Source organism: Balaenoptera ricei, chromosome 13 (genome assembly GCF_028023285.1).
Source record: "Balaenoptera ricei isolate mBalRic1 chromosome 13, mBalRic1.hap2, whole genome shotgun sequence".
NCBI classification, from domain to species: Eukaryota; Metazoa; Chordata; class Mammalia; order Artiodactyla; family Balaenopteridae; genus Balaenoptera; species Balaenoptera ricei.
Genome location: NC_082651.1, coordinates 73,462,278 through 73,485,663, shown reverse-complemented (window position 1 = coordinate 73,485,663; position 23,386 = coordinate 73,462,278). Strand labels below are relative to the sequence as shown.

General features: G+C 38.6%; 1 protein-coding gene across 1 annotated transcript in view; it reads left to right on the top strand.

Annotated features, from left to right (window-relative positions):
- The window catches only part of CRIM1 (cysteine rich transmembrane BMP regulator 1), a 205,158-nt gene that overhangs the window by 138,541 nt on the left and 43,231 nt on the right, over positions 1-23,386 (top strand). Inside the window, exons 8-9 of the mRNA XM_059943606.1 lie at positions 13,312-13,440; positions 20,680-20,836. Coding sequence (XP_059799589.1) covers positions 13,312-13,440; positions 20,680-20,836 — 286 coding nt within the window. The remainder of the gene's footprint in view (positions 1-13,311; positions 13,441-20,679; positions 20,837-23,386) is intronic.

Below are 23,386 nucleotides of genomic sequence, written 5' to 3'. Positions count from 1 at the left end.
ACATATCTGGGTGGGAATTCCTTGAAACAAGAAAATATGTTTCCAGCCCTGCCCATAATACTTCCTCACCAAACAGTATCTCAAACGATTAAGCTACTGCTTCTGTGGCAAGGAATCAAACATAGTTTGGCTGACCCCAGAGGCAGTGAAGTCAAAGATGCCACAGGGTCACATGATATTAATGTTCTGGTACATAACAGGGATCAAAACTCAGTTTATGGGTGGTACTGCTTCAGTGCCATATACTATGCTATTATTAGTAGGCCAAGAATAATAAAATATTCGTAATATTTCAAAGACTGTTAGGCATGTTGTTTCATCCTTTAACTCTAAATGTCCTGGAAACTAGTTCCATAAATGGAAATTAAAATATAGCACAGTGTGTTTTTTGGCTTGTCCAAATAAGGTCATATGTGGGGTAACAAATGCATAGCAGATGACCATGTGTCAACCTAGGTGTCCTTTAACCTAAGCATCCAAAATTGTTCATGAATGAATTTCACAGTATTTTTTATTTTCTCTGGGGATTTAAAATATCTTTAGGTATTTCAAATAACATTAGAATGGTATGGTTCAGAGCTGATTCTGAAACACTTGATTAGAGAAACCTTTGCCTGTGATTTTCCAGCATTTGGCAGTGCCAGCTATTAAGTATTTCCCTGTGGAAGTGGCCTGCAAGGGGCAGGTTCCTCTTTATTTCCTCTGCTGTTTACTTCCCATACCTAAATGGGCATTACTGCCAGGAGTCTCATAATTTTCCTACTAAGATCATAATCGAATCTAATAGTTCAGACTTGGGCCTGCTAATTTTCATCTAATCAACAGAGGCAGGAAAACAGAGTCTGGAATGCCAGCTATGTGAATGAAAAATATTTAGTCATTCTTGAAATGATAGGAATGTTTTTCCAACAAGCTTAAATAAACACAATCTCTACTGAGACTGTGTTAAACTTTTTTTGGATAAGAGACAACTCTTAGGCAACCAAACAGAAGTTAATGAAGGTTATTAAGAGACATGCCCTTCAGAAAAGGCTTATGGACATTAAAAAGAAAGATTCCATTTTCTTTAGGGTACAACCATTGACCAGAAGTAGCAGAATTGGTTTCCTTTTAGCTTTTGTCAGCCTAATAGAATTTAGCATTTTAACTGGTAATCACATTGTCTACGTTTTGAGAGATGTCCTGCTTTACTAGCCATGGCTTATTAGACCATCTTAGTTTAAAATCCTCATCTTCATCTCCTTCCACTGTTTGCCTCAATTCTAAGGAATGGATAGGTCTCAGCACACCTGTATTTAAAGCACCTGACAGCACTTTTTATATGAAGCTTGTTTATTTGTTCCCATCAATGCAAGGTCCAACTATAAAGTAGTGAAATTATTTTTAACATAATGAAATTATTTTTAAAAACATAACCAAGATTTACATATCCAAGTGAAGTGTTTTACCTTTCAAAATAGTTATATGGGAACTGTACAGCTATTGCAAGAATACCGTCGTTCAGAATATTTTTGGTACTTCTCTGTTGAAACTGACATTGCAGCTTGCCGCACTTCCTTTTGAAACTTCTTAGCTTTGTAAACCCCTGACTTTAAAGGTTTATTAGACTCTAGGAAATAGTCAAAGTCATTCACGTCTAAGTCTGGTGGAAAGGCTGGGTGATCTAGCTGGGTAAAACTTTTCAGAAGAAGCAAAAAGTGACAGTAAAGTAAAGGCACTCTGTCTTCTATGACACAGTAATTTCCTCTGAAAGCAGTTCTGAAGAGAAGTTTCAAATAGAATTTTAACATGAACAACATTTTAGCACAAGCATATAGCCCACAAAAGTGAGTGCTTTTAGCAGTAACACTTATTTGTAAGTACAATTCCTGGTGTGTTTATTGGGGAAAAAAAATCATTTCACTTACCACATAGTATTTGTATGACTTCTAGGGACTAGAGGCATATATTTAAATGGTCATCTATTCTATTACAACTTTTTGTGGAATTGCAGGTGTTCCATTCAAACTTATTTTCAAATAAATTAGACAAATAATTCCGCTCTAGAAATAACTATTTTAAAAGTGGTGGTGATTCCAATATAATTTATTTCTAATATTTTAGTTTTCGAACTCCACTTCCGATTGTACCATTTTAAACTGTCTCATTGTATAGTCTTAACCTTAAATGAGCAAAATGATTTCACATTGTTTAATACATGAGGGTTAGTATTAGAGATGGTGAGCAACCCAGTGAACTGTTTTTAAAGGCCCTATTGAAGTGTTTTCTGTGCTGTGTCTGGCCGATTGTTGAAGATAAAATATCTGCTGCAATATTGTTGTAAAATAACAGGGCGGAGCGAAGGAATGAAAATGTCTACTAGAGAACATCCCTTGCCCATTGATGGACCTCCCGTCACAGGTGGCTGCTGAGGTGTCAGGGAGCTGGATCGTTCCCACCTGTCATCCTCTGCATTTGAGACTCGCGAAATGCTCACTATCCATCACCATGCAGATTGGGAAATCTGTTCCCCGGGGGCTTGGCAGGGCCAGATCTTGGTCCGGGGTCATACCATCAGTTTAATCCAAATTTGATATGGGACAAGCAATAATGAACAGTTAGAACTTTTTTGAAATTTGTTCGAAACATGAGAGGATAGTGATGCATTGCATTTTACACATTTTTCAATTCGAGTTGAATTATTAGCAGTTTGACCAAGTTTTCCCTTGCCATGTATGTCTACAGGATACCTGTTTACACATCCAGTGAATTTTACTTTCACATCTAAGAGATTAGCTGGATTTATCACATTCGTTTGAAACAGAGCCCAATTCAGGGATCCAGACCATTGGACACCACAGAATTTAATACTCGCTGCCAGTCGAAAATAAGATTTGGTTCAAGGCTCCAGCTCTCATTCTGCAGCATCATGAACCAAGACTAAGAATCCCCAAGAACATTCTAAGACCAACAAGTGCTTGGTCCTTGGGGACCCTGAGAGTCATGTAGCGCTCTGGGTTTGATTTTTCCCCTTGACTGCTAGAGCAGACTGAGAGATGAGCCACGTCCCCGACCAGGCAGGACCTCACAGCATGCACCCTGTGTGCCGACCTCATCCCTGGCTGCAGCGTATTCTTTCTACTTAAAAGTTACCTTGGTCCTCATTTCCTCACTTTAAAAATGTATACATATATAATTTGAGACTGCCTTGGGTCTGCTTTGGAATCCAGCAAAGTATATCTAATGCTTGTTTATGTATTCGGTGCCCCTGCGCCGGTGCCTTGCACTGTGGTCCTGCCACCCGTAGTTTGGGTATTTGAAGGACAACACAAAATGGTGTTCCTTTTCACCTTAATTGGAAAGCTATTGCCGTGCAAATCAGCTCACATTTTAAAGCAGTTCAGGGAGTCTCTATTTTGTTCGTGAAACTAAAAAAATGTTCAGAGATAATAAACTGTCAGTTTGGGCTGGCCTCAGGCCTTGCATATTGCAAGAGGGCAGCAAGCTTGGATCTTTTCAAGACTGTGACTCTCCCATGCTTTCTGGGAACCAAGTTTTAAAAAGATTCCATGGAGATCTTAGACCAGATGAAAGCAATAGGGGTGTTCTGCAGTGCTGTGACAGAGACACTGAGGACATTATTGTTTCAAACATGGCCACCCCCACCAGTATTATTGTTAAGAAAGTACTGGTTGAATTATCTCTTATTATTGACATAAGTTTCATGTCACTGACTTACTGAAACTAAGATTTGCTGATCAAAGACATCTTTTAGAGATGGATTTTCCATATCCTCTTTCAACTTGAGGATGGCAGAACCACTGGCAAAACTACCAAAACAGTATAAATTGTACTGTGATGAATTTGTCCTCATCTTCGAAGATCCAGCAAGGCACCCATCATGAGAGAGGAAGCATGGGGTCAGCCAGGCACACAGAAGCATTGTTTCAACTCACACTGGATAAGCTGATTACGAAGAGATTTCTCTTCTCTTCGAGACACCATGGACACAGTCAAAAGTCGAAACAATGATACTCAGACTGCAGCTCAGCAAATGTGAAAGGCGCCAGTGGCCAGTCACTAACACCCTCCAAAGCTTACCAGACCATATGAAAGGATGTCATGGACCCACCCACATCCCAGATGCTTTTCATGTTATCAGTGGAGATAGAAATGATGCTTAAGTTACAATGGACAGGATTCAGAATGCCAAGCCAGTTGTCAGAGCATTTATCAGCTGAACATTTGAGGCTTGCAAAAGGACTCATAATTCATTTACTGAGCCATCATCTGAGACCAGTTCTAGCTCTAAGCAGGCAGGATAGTCATTTCAACAATAACTATAGCAACAAGTAACATTCTGTTAACACTTCGAGTTTATGGAATAGTCCCCTCTTTACGATCTTATTTGAGTCTTACGATGATCTTGTGAGGTAGGAAGAGTGGGAATTCCCACTTTATAGAAGCCCAAAGAGGTTCAGCATCATGTGTAAGATAATGAAAGAACAGGGACTCAAGCTCAGTCTTCTAACCCCAAGTCCATGTCCTTGGCATTGCTTCTCTAGACCCTTATCGTAAGGAGGGAGAGGGTGAAGAAAATAAGTCAGTGAATATCAAAGTATTTGATCATCGTGGCTCAGATTCAAAGCTTTTCTTGCTCCTGGCTCCATTCTCATTACTGAGACCCAGTTACTGTTATTTTTATCTTTTGTGACCTAGCCTTTGATCCAGGTTCTTTCCGCGAACCTCGGCCTGGAATTTTGACCTTGCTGTTTGACCTCTTGGAAAGCCTGCTTCCCCTTGTCCGTTCCTGCCTCTCCCACCTGGGGAAACAGCTCCACCCGAGAGGGCTGAGCTGTCTCCCCAGATGTCTCTGTCCTCACGCTTGCCTTGGGCCTAGCGTCATTCACACCCAGCCAGGCTGCAGGCCCTGAGCAGTGGTAGTCAAGTCTCCACTGAGTGTGCCCAGCACCGAGATAGACCATCGTCAACACTTGTGCCTTCTCATCCACACGCTTCCCTCGTCTCACTCTGATTCCTGCCGGTCGTTGCTTAATCAGCAGGCAGATTTGCTGGGCCTTCGGCACGAGCACCCATCCTTCATCCAGTACGAGGTGAGCTGCCGAGTTGAGTGAGTGCCAGGTTATTTTCAGGACTATTTTAATAACACTTTACTTATTTGGCACCATCAAGGAGTGAGGTAGTCACAGAAATGGATTCCCCAGATAATTGAAATTTGGGGTGTCAGATTTTATGTTAAGAATTTTGAAAGGAGGCCTTTCACAGTGCTCTGTGTACTTTTGTGCCTTGTTAGGCCAGAAGTGCAGATCATAATTTAACCATTTCATAGGCTACCGAGTACCTCGTTTTAGACTGTTTGGGTTTGGGGACTTGCATTTAGTTTTCACTGTTACTAGTGTGTCAGGTTCACAACAGCCTTCTGATCTAGCTTGCTACTTCAGTGGAGCTCATTTATTGAGTACCTACTATGTGCAAGGGACTTCTGCCTTGACGAAGACCCTAAGGAACATACTGTCCAATTCTACAAAAGTTAGGAAATTATAGATTCGGCCTGTTGGGGACAATATTGAGTGGGGCTCTTTCTAAAAATGTGTCCTGACTTTCAGTTCTCAGGTGTCTTTTTGTCCTCTTTGTTCATTCATTAAGGGCTACGGTGGGCCAAGTACTGTGCTAGATGCTGAAGTTGTAAACAGTGAACAAACCATTGCCCCTAATGTGAAGATCCTTCCCCGCTGGTCCTCAGCCATTTCCCAGAGGGGCAGGTTGAAATAACAGAATTCTGACCATCTGACACCCCTCTCCCAGCTGAATATAGCTATTAAAATGTGCAGATACACATATACACATGTACTTATAAATATGGCACATTTTTCCCAGTTAAAGTTTACCAAGATATAGTCTCTCTGAAAATAAACAATAACAATAATATAAGGATAAAATATAAGACAAGTATAAAAGGTCCAGATTATTCTTGGAATCCAATCATTTTGTGAGCTCTCTCAAGCTGAATTCCTGGAAAAAGATATCCCATTCTCTGTTAAAAATTTTTTTTAATTTTTCTTTTTGTGGTCTTTTAATAATCACATAATTGTAGTACTGTCTTTTCCTATTAAACATGAGATTGGTAAAGGAAGAAAAATATGACCGACAGCCAAGATTCCTTGGAAAAGCATACAAAGTTAATAAATAGGCCTAAAGTAAATATATTGCTTCTCTATCTGCCCATAAAATAATACAAGTCTTGGGAACATTTTCACACCATTCATTTTAAAATAAAGAAACTGCTCTGAGATAAGTACTTTAGAAATTACAAGGATGTAGGTGTTGTTATGAGAAATATATACAAAGGAAAAAAAGGATAAATGTGTAGTGGCTGAAAGAATTTGAAAATTCCAACTGTAGGAGGTTTTTTTCCATGACTTAATAAGACTTTCTTAAATACACATTCATACCCCATGGAAATTCCCACTTCCAGATTAGGGAATTTTTGTATCCTCAACTTTTTTTTTTCTTATTGTCTACATTAATAGAGTTTTCCCTCTAGCTTCATTTGGGAACATTTCATCTTTACCTTTTCCTAGGCTGCAATTATGTTAACAATTTGCTGATTTATTTGAATGGTTTTCTGACTAGTTATGGTCACATTTGAAAAGCCACTGTGGTAACAGAATGACATATGAAGACACAGTAAAACAGATAAGCTATCTCCTTTGGTTCTGTCTTAGCCAACTTTATCTCCAGTTTTATGGCCCTGGACAGGCTACCAGTAATTGGTGGGCTATAAGGAGGCCTGATATATTTAGCCATATAAACCAAGTGAAGCTTTGGAATTTTCCCACTTATTAGATACTCACATTGCTTAACCAAGTCCAGCCATTCCCCCTACCCCCACCACCCCCAAGAAATCTTAAGGAAGAGAGTGCCTGAATTAGGTCTGAAAAGACAACATAATTGTTCATCTTTGTTTCTCGCAATCAAATAAGCAGGCTTGCGAATTTACACAGAAAAGCTACGTGAAGTATGCAAACCATTAATAAATCCCAAAAGGAGAAGTAATAAGAGACAGATAGGAATTAGCTTTCTTTATCTTATTACTTCCATATGAAATTTTTTTAACTTATAAAAGAAATTTAAGAACATATCTGCCATTAAAAAAACACTATGTTTTCTAGAAATTTGCCTATAGAGAGATTTTTCCAGGAAAACTTTTCTTGGTTTGTGGGTGTCTGTGTGCGCGTGCATGCACTTGTTTGATTCCTAGGAATCTAGGGTGCTGGTAGACAGCTGCTGCCCACAGCCAGGCCCTCCAGGCCTGCCATTCACCCAGAGCACAGCACGGGGAAGCAGCAGTACTCCTAGAGACGACTGAGGTCTGAAACCAGAGCTAATATTACCCTCCTAGCAGAGTCAGTGCTGCAGACAGTCCTAGGCACGGTGGCTCTGTATGCCTTACACGAGTGTACTTTTCCAGAGTCACCCACCCCCCACCCATACTCAAGAGCTACTAATTGGCTGTCAGCCTTCCCAGGGTTGCTAATCAGAAAGAGTGCTTCACACATGTCTCAATGGAGATAATTAGTATTATTTGCAAGATAAACAGCTCGTAGTAATCAAGCTAATGAGAAGAACCGTGTATGTATTCATTCAAAACCCAGAGTTCGATGGAGTAATACAGTTTAGACACCAAAAAGCATCTGTTAACATTTTCATTTAAGCTATATCTGAAAAATAAAAATCAGTGATTATATACATTGTTTCAGAAGCAAATTAACATTATTATTACACATTTTTAAATAACTGGTTGTCAAAATACATTCTTTTTTTGTTCTGTTGTTGTCCCAAACATGTTGAAATATCCAATATGATGATGACAGGATTGATATTAAAACTTTAAGTCAACACCTTAAGAGGTTGGATTGGAGTTTCAACTTCTTACTTTCCTTTCCTCTTTTTGGAAAATTTTCCATAAAATAAAATAACAAAAAGCAAGAAAGTATAGAGCTTAGATTTGCTTAACACATTTATACCCCCTGAATAATGAAATGTATGTTACCTTATGGTCTAGTGCTGTGGCCTTGGAGTTAAAACAGTGATGTTCATTTCAACTTTATACTCTTGACCAAATTAATTGTGATCACAGTGCCTTAATATCCCCATTGAGCAGATAAAATTGCTTCTAGAAAATACTTGAACATCAGTGTAGAATATTGGTGGTGTTCTTCAGAAACTTAGTGTCTGAGGTTCTCTAAATCTTGAAAAATGTGAGTGTTTTCCTGGAAATGTTTTTACTGATAAGGGGTTTGTTGGGCTTCCTAGGATGTGAAAGAAATATCCATTCCTAATTTTAATTAAACATAAAATAAAGAGTCAATATGTGTTTGCTTATGTTACTGCAAGTTATAATAGTTTTTTTCCAGAATTTTGTTTTCTAAGACTTGGGATAAGAATTGGTGCTGAACATCTGCATTCCTGACACAAACCCAAGGGTTCTTGTAAAAATAGCTCTTCCGGACAGTATAAGGTACTTGGAAAGTCTTTAAAAGTCATTCAGGAAAAGGACAGGTTGAGGAAAGTAGAGATTCCCACCCAGATGCAGGGTAGGAAACAGCAAATGGATATAGACATAACAAACACCCATTTTTGTTCTTTATTGCTTCTAGGCTCAGAAAATATTTCTAGAATTCTTCTCCACAAAGAAGCGGTTCCAGGGTTCCCTTTAGAAATAGTTGTAGCCAAAGACAATGAATTCCTGCTGTTTCAAGCCTTCTTCCTTTGGAGGACATTAAGGTATTTCTTTAATTCCTCAGCTGATTCAATACAAGATGAGATGGAATTTCAGGGTGATCCTGTAAGCAGTACTTCATTGAATTTCCCCTCGCCAAATCCATCTTTGTGCAAGCATTTTCTCATTCTCCTAAATAAGGAGATCCAAGACCATTTCTCTCTTCTGAAAGAGGCCCACTAACACATATCTGCCCAGCCAATTTAAAGGGAGACCATTTTCTTTGCTTCCAGCAACAGGCAGATGCATGTGTCTCCAAAAGTCTTAGCAGGACCTCTGTTCAACTGATAATCACCAAACTCTCCAAGGACATGGCATCGCCGTCATCCTTCTAGAGGAGCATGTACTCTCTAGCATGTCATGTCAGTATTGTACCCCCATGGAATCTAAGAGCACAGAAAAGTAGGATTTAAATGAGAATCATCTGGTCTTCAGGCCAAGACCCATCAGTATATATTCCATATTCAGAGCACTGTGGCATAGACTAAAGAAGGTGTGGGATAATAACAATTCCCAATACACAAATTTCAGGCTGCTCTAACAAGCACAGTGCACGTTTCACAGATTTCACTAACACTTCCTCAAGCTCCTTTATTTATTTGGATTAGAAACAATCATACTGTGATACCATGATTCTGGACTCTTCAAACTTACCTCTTCCCCCACCAAGAACTTCCTTGTATAGAAACTATGCAAAAAGTCTAACCAGCTCTTGGTTATTCTCTAAGGACTGTAAATGCAATGTTGATTTGAAATACTCTCATTCAGGATGGTATCAAGTGTGTCTCACTTTGGTGTTCATTATGTAGAATAAGAAATTGAATTTCAGTAGACTCACAGCACTTCATTCTCAAAAGACTGCCCTGATGTTAGTAACAGGACCAGTTCTGAGATTACATATTAATATACTGTACTGAAAGCAGACTCTCAGATCCGTTTATGATAATGTCAGGGTTTTTTGCTAGACAATTTATAGTTTACAGAATTCTAAAATAGAGATGGCCTCACATGGTAGGAAACTGAGCACTAAAATGTTGAGAGAATGATGAAAGGGAATAGTACATAATGTATGACTTTAGATAAAATGTTAGGAGACAGCTAGTTGCCGGCATATGTGTCTGTTACAAATCAGCAGTTACTCCAGTGACAGAGGACAACAGCAGTAAGTAAGTACCCCAAACACATGCGCCACCATCCTTAAAAGGTTTTTAAAATTTGTTCCACTTTGTATTTGAAAAGGAAAACAAAACTTATTTAACGTAATAAAGTGAGATGACTAGTGTTAAAATGCTTTTTAAAAATAATTTAGACTTCTGTCTACATTTAATGTATCACAATGAGTGTTGTGTTCAGCCTCATCTATTGAGGGGCAGGTGAATAGTTTTAGAGTAAATTGGTTTTGTTGAGTTTTTCTGTGTTTTATTTTAATAAATATTGAGGGAGTCAGAATTTGAAACTTACATACTTTCCGGTTTCTTCCCTCTAATGTACATTATCGATGAATGGGGAAATATTAATTTTAGAGACACAGAATAATGTTTGGCTTCTTTGCATTCTGCCACATCATCTGAGGCCTGGAAGACATCCAGGAGGACTTGTTTTACCTAAAATATTTACAACACAGCGTTGTAGAACCAGCACCTACTTAAATAGCCCTTCTATGCATTTTTTTCCCCCATTTGTTAAACTGAGCTCAAGCTGTTATCCTGAATGTTATAGGGAAACGTGTTGAACATATTTCTTCTGCTAAAGAAATGTGTGCTTGATGTACCCCTGGAGCTGGCTACCTAGCTGTTACAGTCATTTGGATAAAGGGTGGGACTGTCAGTATCGTTCTGATCCTCAAACAACCCAATTTCTTTTTTTTTTTACTTTCTAGCCACAGAGCACAATCCTAATCCCATCCATTAATCATAATATGTACCAAAAATAGTATGCACATCACCATTGATTCTCTTAACAAATCCCTAAAATTCACTGAAAATAAAATCCCATAAGCCCTGTGATTATTATGTATTTTCAGTGTCAGTGTCATCTGCCCAGATGTATATTTTTCCATCATATACTTTCTGAAGGCAAAAGTTTCTCATAAACTTAAATGTCAGTAAAGAATACAAGCTTGGGGGCTTCCCTGGTGGCGCAGTGGTTGAGAGTCTGCCTGCCAATGCAGGGTACACGGGTTCGAGCCCTGGTCTGGGAGGATCCCACATGCCACGGAGCAACTGGGCCCGTGAGCCACAATTGCTGAGCCTGCGCGTCTGGAGCCTGTGCTCCGCAGCAAGAGAGGCCGCGATAGTGAGAGGCCCGCGCACTGCGATGAAGAGTGGCCCCCGCTTGCCGCAGCTGGAGAGAGCCCTCGCGCAGAAGTGAAGACCCAACACAACCATAAATAAATAAATTAAAAAAAAAAAAAAATGATCAAGTCCTTTAAAAAAAAAAAAAAAAAAAAAAGAATACAAGCTTGGGTCTGTGCATATGTGCCCAAGACATTTCCTTGCCCGTAAGCCATGCACTAAAGCACTGGACAAAGAGTTTAGAATCCTTCCCTGATCCTTGCTGTTAACTCTCTGGAATGTAGACCTAACTCCTCCTTCGATGGGATCATCTGTGGTATGGTTTACTCAGACACGATCCAGGTCCCCTGCTCTATCTTATATTTGTGGTTAGAATAATTTTGACGAAACCTCAGCAGTCTTATGGCTAAAGGCTGAAACAGAATTATTATCTTGGGTATATAACAAGAGTAGTGATAAAGGAGAGACTGTAGGTTTAAAAACCGACGATATTTACAGTAAATTTTAAGAGAATGGAGGAGAGCAGCGCTACTATATTTAATTCACTAAGTCTTAAAACTTGCCTAAAACTAAACCACTTTTTGATGTTTACAGTTACCTGTCAGAAAGGATACTTTAGTCGTGGAAGGAAATTAGAAATTTCACAGCAGTGGAAATCTTAGATAAAAATTTCAGGGAGATGTTCTTCCAACTGTGCTGTAATAAAAATAGAGAATGTGCTACACCGTCTTCATACAGATTTTCACTGGGAGAATGCTGATGAAAGCATCTCTTTAATAAGTCCTAGTTGCTCGCTACCTGTGAAGAGTTGAATCACTGGCCTCTTTTAGCAGGTGGATAAAAATGTAGAACTCTTGATCTTATCAGTGGCACATAAAACACTTATTTTTGGTCTCTCTTCCATGGTAACGGGAGGTGAAACTTGAGAAGACAGTGTGGACTAATGGATAGAGTGTTGGACAGGAGGTCAGGCACCTCTGTTCTGTTCTGTTCCCAGCCTGCTACTGGGTTGCTATGTAAACTTAGATAAGCCACTTACCCTCTCTGCACCTCATGTTTTCCATTTGTGAAAACATAGGTAGAGACATTCTGTACTTAGCGCTTCACAAAGATATTGTGAGAACCAGCTTACTCTGAAGAAGTTCATAGTATCTTTGGGTTGAAAAGAGGCTACGTAAATATGTCAGTGTCCTTGTTCCCTTTGACAACACTCTCTCCACAGTCTGACATTGTATAAACTGTCCCTTATCAATCACTGCAAAACAGGTACCATTACAATGCGCTTTGTACTGCACAGAAGCTGAGAGTGTGACCCTAGAGCCAGAACACCTGGTTTGAATCTGGGGTCCACCACTTACTAACCCTGTGACCTTGGACAAGTCAGTATGCTGGATTTCCTCATCCGTAAAATAGGGATAATGACAGCACCCATCTCTTTCCGACTGTGATCCAAAACTTGAAGGCATTTATGAAGAGCACTTCAGATGTTATATAGACGCATAATACACTTTACGTAAGCGTGTGATTACTGTTACTACCCAGAACAATTCTTCATTATTAACATGGCAGTGAAGGTCAAAATCACCTCTGGCCTTGGTTTCTTCTGTGCATCTCGTCTCAGGATGGCTGCTCTCTCTTCCTCCCGAATGCTTGTGTCTCTCTCCCCCACTCCCTAAAGCCCTGAGTATAAGCTCCTATAGATGATGTGATCTGTCATGTCATCTATAATAATTGAGAGAGTGTCACATAAAAGGTCAAAGAAATTCAGATATTTTAAAGTCTCAGAAACATCTCTGATTTATTAACTTGAAAAGTCGCTAATAGATTTCAGAAGTATTGCAAAATGGAGAGTGAGATAATTGACAGCTGGAAGCTGTTTCCTGATTGTTATAAAAAAAAAAACTCAGAAAACATCAGGAGGAAATAGAAGAATAACGATTTAAATTCATTTTAACCTTTCTTGTCTGCTTTCTATAGGGGTGAGGGTACCCCAAAATGCATAAATTGCTCAAATGTAAAGAAATAGAGCATCCGGATTTTCAAAAATTTAAATAAAAATATTTCTTTTTCAGGGGTTAACAACATTATGAAAGTATAAAAGTCTAGGATTTGATGAAGATTACTGATTAGGTTTTTTCCTGTGACTTACCATAATGTGGGATTTCAAAGATTGAATAGCATCTAAGAGGTAATCATATGTTTCATTGATTTTTTCTTTTCTCTCTTTATTATTAGAACCAACCTACATCACAATTGATCCACCTGCGTGTGGAGAGTCATCAAACTGCACCCTGACAGAGAAGGACTGCATTTATGGTTTCAAACTTGATCACAATGGTTGTCGAACTTGTCAGTGCAAAAGCAGTGAGTACATGCAAGACTGTGTTTTTTCAGAACCTAATATTGTCAAAGCATATTGTGTGATTGAATATCTTTTTTTTCATTCCTATTCATGACATTCCCTTAGCAACCTGAAAGAAGGAAAAAAAAAGTGTATTTAACATAAACACACAGTCATTTGGAGAAAAAGAGCTGCTCCTTTATTCCGGTTTTTGCCTTCATTTCATTATATTCAGATACTCCTTGATGTCTGGCTGCATCATGGGTGCAGCCCTGGGAGCTCTGGAGCACATGTTTCCAAACACCCAGGGAGCTCTCAGTACCGCCCTTGCCGGGGTCATCAGTGACAAGGAGGTCACTCACACAGAGGTGTCACATTCCATGTGTGGCAGCCATAATCTTTAGAATGTGCTCCACTTTCTTGATCCCAGCTCTCTTCCATGTAGATTCCAATCATGTCTCCAGGCCATGATCTCTGAAACGTGATAGAGTATATTGCATTCCTTACTGGAAAAAAAAATTGCCCTTCATGTTTAAAACGATTTTGAATTCCTCTAATTCTTCTACCAGAATAAACATCTTTAGTCATTCCCCAGGTGACATAGTTTCTAGAACTTTCTTGGTCCTTATGTAAATGTGTGGCCTAGAAACAAAGTATTGCAGAATCTGGTCTGGTCACTGCAGTGCTGTTGTGTGGTCTAAGTGAGCATTTGCTCTTTGGATTATACACTGTTGGCAAACACTGAGTTCATAAGCAACTAGAACCAGTTGGTACTTTTTACATCAGCTGCACATAGGTGGTTCTCATCTGTTCTGTATTTGAACATTTGATTTTTTTTTTTAATGATATAAATGCAGGGCCAAATTTAACCAGAAATTACCCTGAGAGTTTTCAACCGTTTACCAACTAGTTGGGATATTTTTGAATCTTGATGATATGACCTCATACTTTATCTATGCCTCCCAGCTTATATCAAATAAGCATAACTTACATGTCCTCATCTAAATCATTGCACTAAAACAAATTAAACTGTATAGAACCAAGGAGAGAGCCCTGTTAGCACTGAAGGCCTTCCTGCAAAATGACTTGGAACATAATCCTCACTTTTTCTATGGAGTTATTCAGCTAACAACATATCAGCTCCATCTCCACAAGGAAATCTTGAAACTCTTGATCTGTATCTTATCTGAAATCGAAATACATTCTATTTACAACATTCCTTTGCTGGAAACCCTACTTTAAACATAAAACGAAGTTAGTAGGGCATGGGTTGTTTTTCATGAACCTATACTGGCTCCTGGTAGTCATTGCTTTCTTTCGTAAATGTCGCATATCCCATGTTTAACCATTCCTTCTGCAGAATTTTCAGTTGTGAATGTCAAGCTTAGTTCCTGTAGTGTTAGAATCCTTTGTCCCTTTTGAAGTGACATTTGGCCTCTTTTAGTTTTGTGAAATCTCTTTCCATTCCCTCTGATGTCTCCAAATATGGACAATGCTTCTGTAATCAGCAGGTTCTCCATGAGCCTCTGGGTATAATTACCCTGGATTCAGAGAGTTAGAATTACTTAATGTAGAGAGATGATCTCTTTCTTATATATCAGTTTTCTTGGGCTCTGTATTCCTCTTCACCTTAATCATTCAATGCTTTCTTTTGTAAGAATATTTTCGGTGAAGACAGATACTAAGTAGGAGTTGCATAATTCGATTTTCTCAGTTACTTGTTACCATCACACTGTCTGTGGGATGGACTTGGTGCTGAAAGGGAGGTTATCAAACTGTTGTTGTGATGATGGTTGTTTCCACCTTTAAATTTCCCATAAGCCTCCACCCATCGGGGACTGCCTGCCTTCCTACACTTGTTTCTGTTCAGAGGAGGACCAGTCCCTGTTATACACTTATCTGCCTTTTATACCTCCCTTTGGAAAGCCAAGTTTACTAGGGAGCTGCTTTGGTAGCCATATTTGTTGGCTTAAATGGTCAACTTTGATTTTTTGACACCAAGATAATTGGTGATTGTATCACAAAGAGTTTATATTTTAATCCTTCTCATATCTCTTGGGCTGTACATCCTTTCTGATCATGGGAGCATATCTAATTTTTTTTTCCTGAACTTTTTGATGTCTAAAAATATAGATTTCATTATGCCTAATCACCCCGCCTACCATCTTCACCTGGGCTTTGCTATTATGAACTTTTGGCCACATGGGCACACCTACACAAGACCCCTGCTGATTCACAATGAGCCCTTTGTAGTTAAATCCAAAGAAGCATTTCCCTCAGTTGTCATTGAAGCAAGTCAGAAGCATGTGACTGGCTTTTTGCAAATTGAGACTTATCAGGAAAATTCTGCTCTGCCTGTCTTTGTGTTAGTGTTGCTTTCTGGCTTTGTAAAAGGAATATCCATGCATACTACCTGCTTTGCACCTCCATTTCATTAACACATAGGAGGAAATATGTACAGGAGATCATTGCATTTTATGTCAGCTGGAATTTGTCATTTTGTCTATATCATACACAAAAGTACACGGAAAGTATATGACAGAGCCATAGAGCATTCTGCTTTCATCCCCTCCCATTAGCAATCCTGATTATTTGACACCTTTGGGCGGTGAGTCAAATTAAATCAACCTGCCACATCCTCGGTTGTCAGATTCTTGTGACTGTATGTACCCAGCTCTCCTCCCAGACTCTGGCATCAGACTGACTTGTTTCTGGGTGATCAGGGCAAGTTGCTTTATTTCCTAGAGCCTCTGTGTCCTCATCTGTAAAGGGCAGGTAATAATACCAAAGTAATGGGTTGTTTTGAGGACTAATTAGTGAATGCAAAGCTAGCTTTACTACCCGACATACGGTAATTGTTGACACGATAGCTGTTTTATAACATGCATTTCTGAGTCAGCTAGAGCTAGCTGACGTGGAAAGCCCCCCGTTTCCCTCCTTTGTTCCGACACCAACCTGCCTCCCGTTCTTCCTGTCCTCTGAGGACACGCACACAAACAACTTTCCTTTTGCCTTTTAATTTTAACCCTCGAATATTCTCACTCTCTTTCACCTGGCTTTAGAAAAAAGGAAGTCCCTGGTACTGAAGGATAGCTAAGTATATTCTTTTTCCCATTGCAGCTATGTGATAAGTATGGATTTTGTCTAAATCTCTCCTTTATGTTATTTTTCTGCATCCCACCAAAGCCTGTTTCACATGCAATGGTCCTAACCATTTATACCCAAGTTTTCCGTTAGGGGTTAGACGTTGTATATATAGACCACTGGCATCAATATTTCTTTCTTAAAATAAGACCAATGCCAAATAAATATTTCTCCCCTGTTACTGGCCTGTTGTCTGCTCATTCATTCCTTCTTTCATTCATCTAGCATTTATTGAGTGCCTACTATACACCAAGAACTAGGGGTACAAAAAAGATAAAAATGGACCTTATCCCTGACTAATCTTGGTAATGTGTTGGTAATATTGGTAATATGCTAATATGTTATAATGCTATTGCAATATAATCAAGCATATTATAGACAGTCACTTGAAGATTGAAATCAAAACCCAGTAGAAACACGTTCTTCAAAAGAACATGGAAGGTATATGACAAAGGATTCTTTTATTTGAACATACTGTAGCTTTTCTTTTTTAACCTGTAACAAATAACATTTCTTATAACACTGCGAAACAAAGTAATGCATCAAGGGCATATACAGAATTTAAGTTTTTTTCAAAGACATACTTAGAATAAAGAAAAGAAACATGGTAGAAAATGCTTAAGAATGTATGATAGCAGCAAAAGTTAAAACTAAAATCATTTAGATAAGCTACTAAAAATCTAACAGTTCATTGGTACAAGCTGTTAGTAGCATTCCTTTTTAACCAAAATGTTTGCTGTCAAACATACATAATACATTTCAGCTTACTATAGGTACTATATGTAGTAAATGACATCTATGTGAATTAAATGGCATCCATCTTTTAGCATCTTATCATCTACATTTTTAAATCAAGTGGATTTCATCAGATTATTCGTAACTGCTCTTCCAGTTTTAACAATCTGTAATTCTAGGGGTTAATAGTGCTTTTAACTAGAAACCAATGAGGGCATAGAAAATTAATGGTAGCAGGGAGAAAAAAACCTTTCATAATTTTCATGAAACATATATCTGAATCAAGCATCTAAAGAAGGTCGCAGCATCAAATACAAGGAGGCAGGCTCCTGTTTTCATTTCATTGTTACTCTGAACAAACACTTATCAAGGTCAAGGTTGGGACCACCATTTGCAGTGTTGCACTTCTTTATTTAACAGTCTCAGGAACTTTATTCATGGTATCCTTAACTGCTTGCATGTTGCTGAGAATTGCCAGAACCCAAGAGTGTGAAGTCCTGCAACAGAGAAGCACAACACAACTCTAGGGGCACCATCACACTGTGTTCTGTGTGCAAGCTCCATGGTGTTCAATTACAACAAAGTACAAACGATGCTCCCACACAGTTGGGCCACATTTTGGCCCTGGGAGCAAAAACATCTTTTTTTTCTCCTGAATAAACAGAGAGTTTACTGCATAGCTGCTATCGACCAGCCATAATGCACAGGCTCTGTATTTTGCCATTATTTATCACTTTCTCCTCAATGGTAATTTTCCCCTCTGGATTAGAAAGCATTCTTAGATCACAACAAAGTCATAATGTTGAAAAATTATGAACATAAAGCCACCATTCTTTCTGTGGTTGCCTCCAGTGATGTACTAAAGCTTTTCAAACAAACTAATAAACTCCCACCCATCTGTGAATAAGATGTTTCTAATCTCTCTGTTCTGCTCTTTATGTAAATGTTTTGCCTTGACGTTATACTTCTCTGAAGAAAAATCCATAATTGATACATGGATCTAGGAATACCTTGAAATCTTTAATGTTCTCTGTTTCTAAGCTAGAAGGTGGTATTTGGAGATGTTTAACAAGTGCCAGCATTGTGAAATTTTTCAGTACTAACAGTAAGTTTTTTCATCCCATTATTTTTCTGTTAATGTGGCAGTCTTGATGAGAGTAGAGGAGTAAATAGCAAGAATCTTGATTGGTTCATTCATTCAGCAAGTATTTATTGAGCACTCACTCCATGCTGAGCACCATGATAGCACCTGGACTGTGTAAATAAAGAAAATAGGTCCCTGCCCTAGAGCTCCCTTCTACTGGGGAGGAGAAACGAGATAGCAGGACGGTGAGCAGTCCCAAGTCAGGGCAGCGTTGTGGCAACCTGCCCAAGATGTCACAGCCAGTCCGAAGTCTATGAACGTCCTGTATTTTTGTTCACACATAGCAGCTTTTGCTTGAAATTCCCTTCCACTGCAAAGCAGAGGTAAAGACAAACTTAGTTTGTATCAAATTTTTTAAACTTAGTGATGGAACAGCTTTCATTAAGGATGAAGCCCATTCTAGATTAAAAACTATGGGAAAACTCCTTTTTTACAGGACCAGAGAAATAAAGGCACAAAGGTGCTCAGACTCAGAGTTTCAAGGAATTTAATCCCCAGGGATGTTCTCACAGTGTTGTCAGTTCATCTATTTCTCAACATAATCTACTTGGTGTCAAGACTTAAAATTTTTGCAATAGAAAAATGGATTCACCACTTAGATCTTGGTGTCAGAGAAAGAAATGTGGCTATGACAGTCTTCTCCCTCCTTCATCATTCCCTTAATAATGGGAAAGAGATGAAAAATGATGACCTTTCAAGTCATATAATTATAAAATTTTAAATGAGCCATTTAGAATTTCACTTTTAAGGATGCAAATTAGTAATCAGTTGCTTCACAGTATGATACAGACCCACGAGGTTATATTAAATATGTGTAATGAAAGGTTTATGATGATGACAAAGTAGAAAATTATACTATAAATCACATTATCCTTTTTAAAAGATAGCAAACTAAATATGCAAGTATTGCCAGCTAAGATTCGCAAAAGATGCTATCTTAAAATATTTATGTAAAATATGAACCCATTTCACCTATTAATTGTAGTTAAGGTTTAATTTTAGGTTATAAGATTTGTGTGTGGAGGGGACAAATGTGTTCTGTTTTTCCCAGTAACTTATACATAATTTACAATGTTTATGCTTAAAGGATATCCACATAAAATTCATTTATTATTCCAACAAAAGTAGTCTCAGCTTCCCATTTTACCAGTCCACGCAGAACTATAATCAGATATTGCCATACTTTTGCCATCATCATGTCTACTTCTTTAAATTTGATTATCTTTCAAATTCTGCATTTAATTCAGACAAGTCTCAATTTGCTTTAGTTACATCACCAAGCATGCTTTTCTTATTTACCTTAACGTTTTTATTGCCTATATTACTCTAGTAAGCCCTACATCACACCTTTTAAAATTTCTTTACAAGGTTTCCATTAAGCTAATAGAAGTTTCTTGTGCCAGCCACCATTTCTTTGTTCCTTTTTTTCCCTTCTACAATAATAAGTTATAACTGACTAACAGAGGACAGTTAAACATCACTCCAGATTCTGCTAACAGCGGAGAGTTTGAACATTTTAAATAGTGGATAGTTAAACATTAATCTAGGTATTTCTTTGGCACATACATTTTTTTTTTGTCAATTAACTAAATGTATCTAAATACCTGGATATTTGTCAACGGTAGGGAAAAAAATATCTAATTGAAACACTGATTATTTCACTTTGTATTATGTTATTAGAGATATACCTTTTAAAGAAAGGGTAAGCAATGCTTTATGCTGCGTATGGTACGCAGTATTACATGGTAACATCTAGAACTCATAAAAGTAAACGTGTGTGAACCTTTAAGAATGTGTTTCTCATGGGCATGCAGTAGGAACAAAAATACATAATGAAATTTGGGATGTAAGTTTCCACTTCTCACATTTTGAACAATAAATGGTAATCAGTGGTTTGAAATGGCTGATAAGAACAAATTTCATGAGAAAATGCCCTCCGTTTTGTCCGCATCTCAAATAGTAGTTGCCAGCTTGCTCTTTAGCCCCAGTCTGGAGTACACATCAGAAATCTGTTTTTCAGAGTTGGACTTTATTGTGTATATTAGTACCAAAACATGAAGTTACGTTCTGATAACCATGAAATAGCACAATCTATAATTTTTAACCATTGCTGATGCTGTGGTAGAGCTGAGAAATTTACATCGCTGGAAGATTGGAAGATTAGGGGAAGGCATTGAAGTGTCAAATGTTCTGTTCCTTTCATCTTTGCAAGAAACGTGCTGTCCATGTGTCTTCACAGGGGAGGAACTTTGCACGGGCCTCAAACGAGGCTGCACCTTGGACTGCCCTTTCGGCTTCCTAACCGACGCCCACAACTGTGAGATCTGTCAGTGCCGCCCACGCCCCAAGAAGTGCAGACTCATAATCTGTGACAAGTATTGTCCATTTGGATATCTGTACGTACTTCTTAAGTCAGAAGATCTGTTCTTAATTATCTATAACTTGACGAAATGTCTCTTACTTTTTTTGTTGGCTGTTTTGTGTGTGTTTGTGAATGAATCAGCAATGTACTGAATCCAGAATATCTATACTTGTTTTGTTAGAGGAATTAGAAAGCAGGGAAAGGAGGTATCTCCAAAGATAAGAATCAAGTTTTACTCTTTTTTGAAGATGGGCCAGAGCCTTGTTATGACACTTCGGGGCTGTTAGGTGAGATTTCCTCATAGCAAGGGCCTTTGGACACTGCCAAGGGGAGTGGAACTGTCATGAGGTCCCGGTGTCGTAAGCGCTTCAACTTTGCACCACTGTCGCAGCAACTGTTTTGTGATAGCTTATTTAATCTGTACTTTAAGATGAATTGACAGCTACTGATTTGCAACATGGAGCATCCTTAACCTGTCACGCCTCCCTGTCCTACCTTGATGCTTGTCTACGTTTATAATATTCTTTAAATAGCAGTAGATCTTATGAATTTCCTTGGTGATAAGAACTATGACTTGTATTTTAAAATATTCTTTATTGAATCAAATCCCATGAAAATTCAGATTATTCTAGAGGGAAAATAGACATTTCACACTTGTTACTTTTGTGTCTGTCTTAGAATCTACTTCTGTCTTTATGTCAAGTTGGTTCCTTAAAAATAACCTTTCAGAATTTTGCTTAGTCATTCCTGCCTTGGTTCCTTCCAGTTTGGTCTCTCTGCCTTTTCACTTTGTTATATTTTTATATAGTGCTAGTAATTATAAGGGATTTAGAGCCATCACCTCTTGCCCAGCGTCTTAAAGGCATTGCTTTTATTCTTCCTCTTGGAAATTCTAGTTTAGCAGGGAGAGGGGAACCTTAATTCTAATTTTAATTGGATAATTAGCTTGGGAACATTATTCTTTAAAATTCCCCAAGTAAACTAATAAATCATCATTGTTCTTAATCCTAAAATATGAATATGATATTAATAAAAGTAGAACTATTTCTTAGCTTACCTGCTGATGTAGAATAAAGTATTATTATCATAATAGTACCTACAACCACTTGCTGCAGTGTTATGGTAGTTCAGAACCAAGGCTGCATTCAAGTCCAAACTTCACCTTGGAGAGAAAACTCTTAGAGGATTATAGATTCCACTTGGTATTCCTGTCAGTAAACACATTCAAGAAGGACCAAGTTGACTCTTGTAGGCAAACGAATACTGCATTGGCTAGCACATGTTTCAGGGACAGCCTCTGAGGGAGAAATACCGAGAAGGGAATGGGAGAAGGAAGAAGGAACGGATAGGTGAATAAATGAGTGAACAAACAAATCCATTAAAGCCCTGTTAGGGCTTGAAAATGGCACAGTCTATGACAGGAGTGCGGAGCATTCATTTAATTCATTGTTTTCATTATATTGATATAAATACGTAGACCCTAGTGTTCAGTTCTCATTTCACTTAGCAGATTGTAGTTTGTCACTTGGGCAGTTATATACCAACGGTTTCCCATGGGACCATCTTCTTTTAGAGCCCCTTAATTTGTCCAAGATGAGAAAGAACAGGGTTTATTTTTTTAGTTGAACACCACTGTTGCCACTTAGGGCTCCTTGGGATGAAACCTAAGGATAAATAGACTTAACTCCACCTTCTCTGCTGCCCAGGAAGCCCAACTAGGGCAAAGCTTGTAGAGGAGATGTAGAGGCGCCTAAGAGAGGAGCTGCAGGTAGTGGACAGAAGACACAGGAGGGCGGGTTAGCACCTTTTGTAATAGGGTCATTCTCCTTTTAGAGAAAATAAGGAATTGTTGCTAAGAATTTTTTTGTCCTCTTAAACTATGGTGATCTTTTAATAAACATATATTTATCATCTTTCTGATCAACACAAAATTTAGGCACTCTAGCTTATTAAAGGGAAAAAAAAGTTCATCCAGCCATTTCCCTTTATCCTCCGTGCTTCAGTCATGCCCCACAGGTGGAGCATTTTTCAATTGGTATTCTTTTCTGACTAATTGAGGTAATTACTGGACATTGACTGCAGGACTTCTTAAACGTTTTGTTCTTCATCAACATTTACGCAGCATTCCCAGGTCAATGGATCCTTAAGTTCTCCTATCTGCTAAAAAATTCCGTAGATATCTCAGTAAAATGTTTAGTAGTGTCTGAAATTTCTCAAGAGAATGTGGTCGTCTGAGGAAGCCTATGGTTCTGACAGAAGAAGGACTTCTGCCCTAATGCTGGCCTCCAACATTGACCAGCAATATATCCTTCACCTTCCTATTCATGGAGCTGCACATTCATCTTTTTGTACTGTGGTACCACTTTTCCCAATTAAATCAACAGTTATGTCATTGGGATTCTGACAGTCACATCCTAGAGCACCTAAGTGCTTGGACAGTTCTAACCATTGGCCATGGGTGGGTGGTGGTCCTGGCCACAGGGAGCTAATTACACATCACTCCAGGGGGTTTTGAGAGCAGAGGGTCAAGTCATTCTGCTTAATGAGAATATCACTTCAGTGACCCTTGGTCTAAGCACTTGGG